This window comes from Electrophorus electricus, chromosome 22 (genome assembly GCF_013358815.1).
Source record: "Electrophorus electricus isolate fEleEle1 chromosome 22, fEleEle1.pri, whole genome shotgun sequence".
Taxonomy (NCBI): Eukaryota; Metazoa; Chordata; class Actinopteri; order Gymnotiformes; family Gymnotidae; genus Electrophorus; species Electrophorus electricus.
The window spans coordinates 9,581,509-9,593,590 of NC_049556.1; the positions used below are offsets into that span (position 1 = coordinate 9,581,509).

A 12,082-nucleotide genomic window follows, 5' to 3' on the forward strand; every position below is an offset into this window, starting at 1 on the left:
TCAAAGTGGAGCCGGATGTTGCGCCTGAACGATCTACATAATATCAAAACATTTTACTTATTTTGTTTGTTTTTTCTTTAATATGGATGGCACTTATTGTAAAAATGTGTCTTATAGAAATAAAAGATAGTGTTGATGATGATGATAATGATACTACTACTACTATTAACAACAACAACAACAATAATAATAATAATAATAATAGTAGTAGTAGTAATGATAATAATAGTAATAATAATAATAGCAACAATAATAATAATAATAATAGTAATAATAATAATAATAATAATAGTAGCAATAATAATAATAATAGTAGTAATAATAATAATAGTAATAATAATAATAGCAATAATAATAATAATAGTAATAATAATAATAATAATAATAATAATAATAATAGTAATAGTAGTAGTAGTAGTAGTAGTAGTAGTAGTAGTAATGATAATAATAATGATAATAATAGTAATAATAATAAGTAATAATAGTAGTAGTAGTAGTAGTAGTAGTAATGATCGTTTAAACATTTCCACTGGCTGCCTTGTGTTCATGTAATAGTGGGGCCTGAAAGTTGAAACTGATGAGTTGAACCAGGTACACTAACATTGGGAAGAACAAAACTCTGCTGCGGTGGCCCACTGCAGTAGAGATGTCAGGAGGGATATCAAAACCATTTGACTTTGTCAGAAAAATACAGCCTTCATTTATAGATTCTCTTGCATTCTGGGCTTGCGTGAATTTATCCGAATGAATTTAGTTTAGTGACTGTGCCTGTGTATTGACCTAATGACCTCCCTAGATCACTCTGTGGACAACTCAGCAGAGTTGACTACTCATTCGGAGCTGTCTTGGCTCTGTTGAAACTTTCCATTTGTCAAACTGCATTCAAAACTATCAAATCATTCTATCACACAAAAATAGCTTTTGCCTTGGCCTCAATACCCAGTCAATACTCAGTGACTGACTATTTACCCATTTCTTTTATTGAGTAACTGTTGGCCCACACACATAATAAGGTGTGTGGTGTAGACAAAAGCTGATTCTTTATTTGACTTTCACTTATACATTTAGTCCTATTTAAATGCTAGTTATTCTTGTCTATAAATCTTTTAATCAAAATACTACATATTTTTGTATTTGTTTTGGGTTAATTTTAAATCTTTTAAGTGTATCTTCGGATCCAGTTGTATCAAACAGGACTTCCAGTTTTAGAAGAGATGGTATGCAAAGAGGGTTATGGTTCTAGTCTGTATTTAAAGGAGGCTTATTTATTCTATATTTAATATTTTTTTATGAAATAGTGGACACGCTAAAATCTTCAAAATGACAATATACAAAGACCTAAGTTAACACTTTGATGTGGTGAAGAAATTGTGTTCTGTAAAAGTGTCCCAGATAAACCCATTCTCCTTTTCCATTTTTGAGCTATCAGCTGTTATGTTAACTGGGACAGTATCTCTAGTAGCCTTAATATAATTCAAAGCACTCTGTTGGCCATGCTATTTAAAAAGTTCCTTCATGATACACACGATTTGTGGATTTGTGGATACAATGACAAGGACCTTCTCCCAAACAGCATATGATCCCATCTCTCCCCCACCTCCCCCATGCTAATTTAACAGTTCCTCCTACAGGCAGCCATCATAACTGAGCTGGCCACATCTTCTGGGAAGCACAACTGTAAAAACCAGGCTCCGAGGGGATTTCCCCTGCATGGAGTTCACATCTATTTACTACTCCAGCTACACTGACATCAGAGGTCTATCAGTCCATGCTCAGCCCTTTTGGTTACACACACACTGCTTTCAAGGTCTGTCTAAAGACCCATGTGTCATGTCAAGCTAACCATACCTTACCCTTACCGACTTTAGCTTCTGCTCTGTTGTTTGTAGTGACAAAAATATCGGGGGGGGGGGGGGGGGGGGGGGGGGGTTTGCAACCACTTTGAGGCCACATGCCTTTTTTTTTCTTTGCATTAACTGAGTCTTTGCATAGAGATTCTTAATCAAAATCTGCAGGCAGCAGTACAGAAGCCTGTAAGATTATTACACAAACAGAGCACTGGGATTTCATAAGTCACCTCTAAGTGCATTTCGAAATGATCCTTTGGTTGTAGAGGATATAATACAAGTTATCTGTATGCGTCGGTGGAGAGATACAATCTTTTACTTAAGGTCAAAGTGTTAAAAGCCAAAAGTATGAGAACTAGTCACTTTATTTATTTATTAAATGCTCATGAAATAATTGCTGTTCTTAATTGTGATTCGACACCCCAAAGGTCAACGGAAAAATGTCCACATCCGGCACATGAACTATATAGTGTGCAGGTTTTTTTTAAACATCCACATAGCATTAATGCAGATTACCTTGTTGGGATTGTCACAGTGAGAGACAGGTGCTACGGCCCTAAGCGCTGTTGATAAAATGGGTCTTGTACTAATCAGCAAATCATTGGAGATCCACAAATGCACCTCTTTTAAATTGTGGTCCAGGCTTGACCTGTGTATGGAGATGAAGTATCTAAGCTACTTGTGAATATTTAATATTTTTTATTATCAAGCTATGACATGGCTTACGTAGTTTCCTCAAAAGGAGGCAGGGGGGACTATGCATAAAAAAAACCCTGTGATTCTTTGACTGTTAACCCTGGATAGTTGTCAAGATAATGCAAACATTCTGCACTTTAATCTCATGTTCACTGTTTCATTTCAAATCCATCCTTCTCACATATAGGGTCAAAACAACAAAACTTATCGCTGTGTAGTGATGAAGGGAACACTGAGTGGTGTGTCTATGTACTATTTAAGTGCTACTTAAAGTGTTTTATGGACTTTTTTAAAATTACACTTTTAATTTTTTTTAATCAATTTTATTGTACAGTTGAGTTCATTTGTGAGCACAGAGCCTTTGAGGGGCCTTTTCTCGTCATATAAAAATACAATAAGAAGGTAGCAATTAGAGAATAAAAATGTGTCCTCAAGTTATATCTGTTGTTATCTGTTTTTTGTTTACTGTGTTTCATTGATCATGACGAAGATCGTCATTAGCTGGATGATTCCTGCTGACAGAAAAGGAAACAAAATCAGGACAGGGATCACAAAGATGAATTAATTCATAATTAATATCCAACTACTACCATACAACTAACATATCAGCAATTGCACTATTACATACTACTATATTATATTACTATATCATATATTTAATAATAGTATTTACTATTTAATATTTTTTGGTATCCAGGCCTCATTCTTAAGCATTTTCACGTACTGATATTCTTACACCATATGCCACACCGTCTTTCCCAGGCAAACCTCCTCCGTTCCACCAGTGTGTTTCCTTATTGACCTGCAGCTCTGCATCGTGATTGCAAAAACACAGTGATGTTTGTAAGAAGGACATTTGCTTTTCATATGCAACTTCAGCTTACTTTTGCCTCCTTTTAGTTTGTGTCAACCAAAATCACAAGATTGGGCCTTATGTCAGTGCACTGTCTTTTAAATAAACAAATATAAATATATTAGGTTTTATGTTTATGATTTGACCCTCTTCCTTTGGCTTGATAAAAAAAAAAAAGTCTCATTGTTTTAAAGTTACAGAGTGCAACTGTAGTTCTGAATAAATATATTTTATTTATTAATTTTGTTTTCATAAAATATCTTCACTGTCCATGCCTTTGGATTGGGTCACAGACTGCTGCCCTTACTGGTTAGATTCTGGGAATCTGCAGTTAAGTGAAATACGTTTCAGAATCATGTTTGTCACTGCACACGTTGTACCTGGTCGACTCCAAATGAGGAACCTACACCCACAGTCTTATTGCGTACAGTAGCTGTGTCTCAACAGGCCTGAGATCAAGTGGACTGATAATCGAAGGCCTTTCGAAAGATCTGCTGTTATCTCGTCATTCACACCAATGTATGTACGGTATGACCTCTTTGCATAAAGGTGATTGGAGACGCGATGGAGACAACAGCCACTGCAGTGGCTTGAGTTATGAAGACGAAAGGTTTGGGTCCTGTTTGAGTCAGAGTGTGTGTGGGAGGGTGTGGTGAAGGCAGTGTGGTGTGCTTGTGCGTGTGTGTGTGTGTGTGTGTGTGTGTGTGTGTGTGTGTGTGTGTGTGTGTGTGTATGTGTATGTGCGGGGCATCAGCGGGAAGGGGGATGTAGATGGCGGAAGTTGTGCTGCTCTGCTGGGCACTGATAAAGGCCTCCCTAGGTACTCATGCTAACTGCTGTGGTTTGGGGGCAAGAGAGGATCTGCCAATTCTGACCCCCTCCGCTTCCAAACCCGCTCCATTGCACAACAAAGCACGTATCCCATATGCTACTTGCTTTCAGATATATATTGTACATGCTCACTATACGCATATGCAATCCAAGACTGGCTTTCTCATTTACGAGGAGCAATGTACAGTAATATCCATAATAAATTACCTTTAATGATAGCAAGTGGGCTATTACTTCTTGAATGGATATAGAAACATTTGCTGTATTACATATATTTTACAATGTAAACTGTACTATTCCTTGGGGGGGAAAAAACATGAACTTAAACACACATGCACATCATTTCCAGTTTTCCCAGTTGAAGCCTAGGATGAATTTTCCCACTTTGACCACAAACCAAGAAAACAAATGCCTTTATGTGAGGAGGTTTTTCCCAGGCGTTCACCAGTTTGTTTGCATGTTGACAGTTTGTCCATGGCTTAATGGCACTGATAGACTTTAGTCCTGGCTGGATATTCTTTTCTCTTAGGGCTGGAGTATTTAGGTACTCCGAAGACCAGTATGCAGTATACATACAAATGTGGGACTGCTGACATGGTGCACATGGAAGAATGATGGGATAACGGACTGGTGCAGGGCTGTGCGACTGAAGACCTGAAGTCACGCAAATAGAGATGGACCATGTCACAAAGATTTGGGCCGAGACAACTAATCAGTGTGTGTGTGTGTGGGGGGGGGGGGGGGGGAGTGAGGAGGGAGAAGCCACATGCTTACAGTGTTAAACATACGAGTCTGGGAAGGGAACAGAAAGGTGTAGCGAAGCAAACACACGAGCTGAATTTCAAAGGCTCGCAGGGGACCCAGCAGCCGAAACTATGCGCAGGGAACGCGAGCCGAAGTGGGCGTGCAGCTTGGAATGAGACACATCCCAAACCGCTGCGGTTGCTGTAATAACACGCTGGGTTTGCGTGTGTGTTCGGGGGTGGGTGAACTGGGTGGGTGGGTGCTAGTAACCATGGCCCGGGAAGTCCCGTCTCTCTGATTACTGGCAGGCGCCCACCTCTGAGCACGATGTCAGCCACCTACGGCCGTCGCTCTGTTGCATTAGAGTTGCGGATTGATGATGGTATTTTGCTTTCAAATTTATAGTATCTAAATTATATACTTCCCCATGAATCTTCACGGTTGCAGCAGTTTATAGAAGCTTCATTTTCCAAAATAGCAACAACAATAAAAAACAATAAAATCAAAAATAAACTGTTCAAAGCTTCTTCTTCTTTTTTTTTTTGGTTTAGTTTTTTTTTTTAGTTTTTTCATTTTCAGCTTGGCCTGTATGAATGTGAATGTGTGAAATATACTCCTGTGTCTTCAGGAATATAAACATTTTGGACACAACATTTCTCCAAAATGATTTTGTTGTTCTAAAACCCCTGACTTAACCCCAGACTTAATTAACATCGATCATATTGATGTGTATCGGTTATCTTACACGCGATGCACAAACACCCTCTGCTTTCTCCAAAAACACTTGGCCACCGTGACAGAGGCTGTCATCTGTCACCCCCTGAAAGAGCAGATAGTGTGAGAGCGATTGTTGCTGCGGATTGTGAATGTGTGTTCTGGATGTTTACCATCTGGAAAATCCCAATTTGAGACCCCCTCCATCCCCCACCCCCAATGAGGGCCATGGGTATAACCCTGAATAACCCTGAAAGGCGGATGTGTGAAGCACAGATGGAAGGGTGTGCTCCCTGGAGGTGAGGACAGGGTGACAGGAACCGCCGCCCAGCAGGAGAGGATAGTGTGATAGGGACTGTCACTTCACGTCACTGATGGAGCCCATCCCTCAGGATGGTGAACGTATGTTCTTGCTGCTGTGTGAGAGAGCTGGCTCTTTTGTCTGGTGATCAGAGCACATGTTTACACATGGGTGGAGGTGTGGTTGCTGCCCTCAGCCTTCGATACAGATCTCCGATGCGTAGAGCTGCGATTGGTCAGGGTTTTAAAATCATCTTTTAATATAGCATAGGTCCTGCGTACAGCTTAACCATATTAATCAGCGGACCACTGTGGATGGAGACAGAGCAGCCGTTCAGAGCTTAGCAGTGTCTGATGGCAGTGCAATTTTAGATGAAGTAACAAATGAACTGGCGGCTGACTCCCTCATCCTAGTTACGTTCCACTTCGGCTACACGAGCGGTCTTTGGCATAAACAGACACTTTGTGTGCGGCTAATGATTGTGGATGGCAGTACACCTGAATGCTCTTAAGTGGTGTAATAGAGCTGTCTTTGTCCACAGTGTTATCGAGGGCTACGTAATGTGATAAGGCGAGCCGATGAAACAAGCTCTCCAGGTGGCCGAGGAAAATTGACGTGCACCCTGCCTGCCCGCTAAAGAGCGGTGCTCCGGCACGCTCAAACAGACGCTCCATCCTTCTGCGTGGTGAGACTCTGGCATGAGGCTGAGGACTCCGGCGGTCACTAGCTATGTAAGACACGCTCGCTCCCTCCCCGCATACCACCCTTCCACTTTCTCTCGCTCTGCGGCTGCCAGGTATATGAACAATGTGGCCTTTCTTACCTGTTGGAGGTGTACATTCCATCCCGGCTAAACCAAGTCAAAAAGCAGTGACCCCCCCCACCCCCCCACCTCCAGTTCACCCCCTCACGCAGGCCCTCATAATGCTGCCAGATTTACCTCCAGGTGCTTGAGCATGTGGTCTCTGATCCCTAACCACATCCTCTCTTCATGGCTTTCCTTCACATCATTACTCCAGGTAAGTTTCCCCCCCCCCACCCCATACACCCCCAGAGCAGAATGGATTTGTGAATACTCAACAGAGCCCAGGCTCAGTGGGCACGTGAAGATTTTGTCCACGACATGAGTAGCTCACCGATAAACAACTGTCAAGTAAGTCTGCACAGCCCGAGAAGAGCGGGGGCAGGGTGGGTACTGGCTCTTACACATCACGTTAGTGACATAACGCTTTGTGGTTTCTTTGTGGGGAGCATAAATTTGGGATGTCAGAGTGCGAGTGTTGCATTAAGGACAGGGGACGACAAGAGTGTGGAGGGGCTTCACAGGAAAGTGGCTCACATCATTCGCTGACCCATCCCATTTATGAAAGTGACAGCCACAGGAGAGGCGAAAGAGAGAGAGAGAGAGAGAGAGAGAGAGAGAGAGAGAGAGAGAGAGAGAGATCGCTCAGATGCACTCTTGAAGTTCAGAGCTTTCGGTTAAAAACAAAGAACAAAGATGGAGACCGATTTGTGAAGCTCCCCGTCTGAACTTCAGGGTCAACACCTTTGGCTTGCAGGACAAAACTGTATTTGCTGATATTCTACCTGAATTCAAGGGTCTAAAGAAATGCTGAGGTATTTCATTTCCTTCTCTGTCATTACTCTGCCTTGTTTTAAATTCTATGCATACTGCAGTGTTAACATGCTTCATGTTATGTTATGTCATATTATTTAAAAAAAAAAATTCATGCTGACACTTCATGCCAGGTTTTACTGCTCACAATTGCAGAATTTCAAACCTTCAAATAACCCTTGTTCACAATATACTACATAGACTATTTATCTGTTTAATTTACATCTAAGGAGTCACAAAATTCTTAAATGTTTTCCAGTCGTATTTATAAGTCTTAAATATTTATTTGCTTTTTTGCTCTCAGACTTGAAGTGCTAACTTCAGACATTCCGTAAAGTTTATTTCGTACTGTATGATTATACCACAAAGAAACATCTTACATTGCATGTTTATATACAATAAGACCAAGCTGTCTGGACACAGACTAAGCTAACTAGATGAAAAACATTTTTTTTAAACCGAACTGTCTTGAGTCTCTTGATCACACAATGTTTCTTAAACAGTTATTTCCATGGCTGTAGAATGACTTTGTTCATCTGCTCAAAATACAACCGAGACCCACATATGATTGACATATCCATGAGAATATATTATATATTATATTTTATATATTATATATTATATATTAGTGCATTCGTGAAATATGAATGGATGGCATTTTAGACCGGTAGGGCACTCTTTCTGTTATTGCTCTCATTTTATATAGGTTTTCATATGCCTGTTGTATAGCAAGATTTTCTGCGGTGGTTTACCAGCTGCAGTACTACCTGGCATTTGTGTGTGTGCTGAGCAAGTGGTCTCAGTATACCACACCTGATGTTGAAACACGGCTTGTCTGTAAGACCCGTCCCCTCAGTTTGGGAAACCGGCGTGAGGAAACCAGACAGACACGGTGCTAAACGCAGGATATAACACTTTCAGTTTTACTGTTCTCAGCAAGTGGGGGAAAGATCTTGGTAGCATTTTGACATCATACAGAATTAACGTATAGCTACGGACATAAGCGGTTTTGCTATTATTGTATGGCACTGTATTCACGTTTGCAGTAGTTAATTATTTAATGGTAGAAATTAAAATGGTTACCAAGAAGAAGGAAAACAAGAATTTCTGGCATCTGTAAACACAATATTGAGATTTGTTACTTGGTTATTATAATAATGAAAGTTTTCTTGTACTTATGGACTTTCAGTTACATTCAACTTGCATATATTTATACACTAAAAGGCTAGGTAGAGGGCGTACTAAATTCCACAGTTAACACGCCTCGAGAAAGTTTTCCTGTGAATCTAATGTCTGCGGTGAGGCCTCAGCTTATACTTTCTGGAGAGCAGGCTGGTTCCAGAGAGATTGTGTTATCAGGACTTGACATTACCCATAAAAAGCCCAGCTGATAGGAGCAATCCTGCCCAACGGAACTCCATATGCTGTAACACATCATGACATTTAGAGAAGGCGGGAAGTCTTTTTGAAATACTACTACTAATAAGCCAAATGGCCAATTTCAGATGGACCCTTATTGATTTAGCAGATCACATTTGCTCATATGTCATCCTCAGAAATAACCTAGCAGTATGTAATAAAATATCCCAATTTCATTTTTATTTATTTATTTTTTCTTCTTAAAATGTATTTGGTGAATAAAGGTTGATATTTTGTGTCTGGTAAAGTGTTAGCCAAGAATTTGATGGACTAGCGACAGGTTCATTACTGAATAACGTTCACTGGATATACACACTTTGTCATGCTTTGGATGTACTTTATTTTGAAAGAATGAACATTTGATATTACATTCAAAATGGGAAAAATCGCCAGATAATATCAATCGGGCTGGTTTTACAAACACATTAAGAGTAACTTGGAATTGTAGCATTAAAGGTGAATTGAAAATTCTTTTAGTCGAGGATGGTTTAGGTCTTATCGGGTTTTGTAAAAGCGGACAAAGAAACAGACAGCAAAGAGACAGGCTCGAGTTTTCTTGTCCCAAAGCAGATGGCAAAATTCTTTTTCAAAACATGCTGAAACTGAATGACTCACAAAAACATGCTGAAAATTGGGAGTAAAATGAGTAAGACATCTAAAAGTATCACTCATTTAACGTCAATAGTTTGGGCATTGTAGTAGTGACCATTCCCATAGTCTTTTTAACGTGGTGTCATAATCAATGCATTTGCTATTTTGAATTAAACCTTAGTCAGTTTGTGGTGATGCTGTTTCGCTTTAACTGTTCACTTCAGAGGACTGCAGCTGGGCCTTTTCCTGAATGTGTTCAGCCGTAAATAGTGCTCTTCCCTTTAATTTTGCTTGTGAGGTGAGTCTTTATACAGCAGTAACAAGTCTCAATGCATCATCAGTCACACACGTTCAATAAAACAAATAAAAATGTGCATGCATTTGATTTTTCTCAACTAAATGTGGCTGTTAAACTGTCTCCAATTCTCATTCCACCAGGGGCTGGGAAACTCCAACAGACTTCATGGGGGAGTGTCCATGTCTACCACTCATAGGTTCAATGCGAGTGGCGGGTTCCCTCCTAATCACGCCCCCCTGCAGTCAGAGATGGACTTGACCTGGCAGGAACTAATGGCCATCACAGAACTGCAGGTCAGTGTGAGGCATTAAAAGTTGTGACTCATAATTGAATTTTTTCGTCTCCTAACCAGAAAAGTCCGAAAGTAAAACTAATCGGGGGACAGCCCCTGTGCATCAAAAAGCATTTTGCATAATTTCCTGATGAGACACCATTTCTTAATGCCTTATTTTTTGATAGGGTTGAAGGGACTTATCTTAATGAAAAATCAAGACCTAACATTTAGCGAACGCTGAATCCCCCCATAACACACTGATTCCGTTAACATGTGCAACAATAGGCCAATTGAGTGATGCAAGGATAAAGGAAGACAGAGAAAGGGGGTGAGTGCCACAGGTTGCCAGCAACCCCCTGCATTGCACAATGGCCATCTGTTCCCATGCGAAACCCGAGCAGGCCAGGGCGAGCCCTGCGCGAGCTATGGCTAGCGCACAAGCGCAGGTGGGCTGGTCCCACAATCTGAAATCTGCGGACGACCTCTGAAAAGGTTCACATTCATGGCCTAGTCTTCCATAGTAAGAAAAAAAAAAAAAAAAAAAGTCAAAATGAAGTCAAATGCATTTTACTTTGAGTTCTCTGCGATTTGGAATTGACAGCATAGGCACAACTGCCACGGGGAAGTGATTAGTGATTAATACATATTCTCTGCATTGCAGGAGCTGATGCACCCAATGAGAATCCTTTTGAGACGGTTCCATATCTCTCCATGGAGCCCATGATGTCGTATGGGAGCTTTGGAATGAGTCAGCCCCTGGTGGAACCCAGCCCGCTTGCATGCGAGGCAAGTCCTGCCACAGCCTTCAGAGGGGGCTACGCTGAGGGAGTGCCCACCCACCAGCGCCACAACCTGCACGTGGAGATGCACCACGGACATGGCGGGGCCAGGTGGGGCGAGGTTACTGCCACCTGCACAACCACTTCAACCTCCCCCTATGAGCCTCCTGGACATGGGCATGATGAACAGCCAGGGGCTTGGGAAAGACAATGCCCGTCACCCGGCAGATGACCTCGAGTCAGATTCAGGTCTGTCATTGGGTTCAAGCCCACCACTTGCCTCCCCGGAAAATGCAACACATGGGGTACCTGCCTATTTACCTTCAGATGGTACCCTTGGCTATCCTGAGGGTGAAGGATCGTGCATTGGGGACCACTGTTGTACAAGGGCAAATGTACATAGCTCTGTGGATTACCAGAACACATTTATCCCCTACTCTGGTACCTCCTACTTTCCTATAACCCCAAACCTTCAACTTGCACAGCAGCCAATGCCACAGTCTCAACAGCAAATAACTTCAATGAAACAACAGCTTTTACCAACAGCACTGCATGACCTCCAAATGAACGGCTCTAGCATGTCGAGAGGAAGCCAGTTTCAGGCCCCTTACCCAAATTCACGAGGCAGTGGGCCCACAGGCCCACTCAGCAGAGATGAGCGGCGAGCCCTCGGCCTCAAAATCCCTTTCTCGATGGACAAGATCATCAACCTGCCCGTGGATGACTTCAATGAGCTGCTGACCCAGTACACGCTCAGCGACGCTCAGCTAACACTTGTGCGAGACATCCGCCGGCGAGGGAAAAACAAAGTTGCAGCGCAGAACTGCCGCAAAAGGAAACTGGAGAACATTGTGCATTTAGAAAACGAGTTGGGTCAGCTGAAGGCTCAGAAAGAGCACCTAGCCAGGGAGAGACTGGAGTTCCAGCAAAACCTCACCATCATTAGATGTCACCTCTCAGATTTATATACCAAAGTGTTCTCTCAATTACGGGACGAGGAAGGGCGGCCGTATTCTTTGGAGGACTATTCACTCCAACAAACTAATGATGGGAATATTTACCTTGTGCCCCGAAACACATCACTGGACATGGAATAAGCAAGCACTAGGGCTGGCTGCCT

The 12,082-nt window shown here is 41.8% G+C and overlaps 1 protein-coding gene across 1 annotated transcript; it reads left to right on the top strand.

Moving 5' to 3' along the window:
- Nucleotides 1–9,170: 9,170 nt before the first annotated feature.
- nfe2 (nuclear factor, erythroid 2) lies at nucleotides 9,171–12,081 on the top strand. The gene is given in 4 exon segments (XM_035521701.1): nucleotides 9,171–9,909; nucleotides 10,050–10,206; nucleotides 10,848–11,076; nucleotides 11,078–12,081. Coding segments are annotated over 4 exon segments (1,416 nt in total). The 5' UTR covers nucleotides 9,171–9,861; the 3' UTR covers nucleotides 12,060–12,081.
- Nucleotide 12,082: the final 1 nt, after the last annotated feature.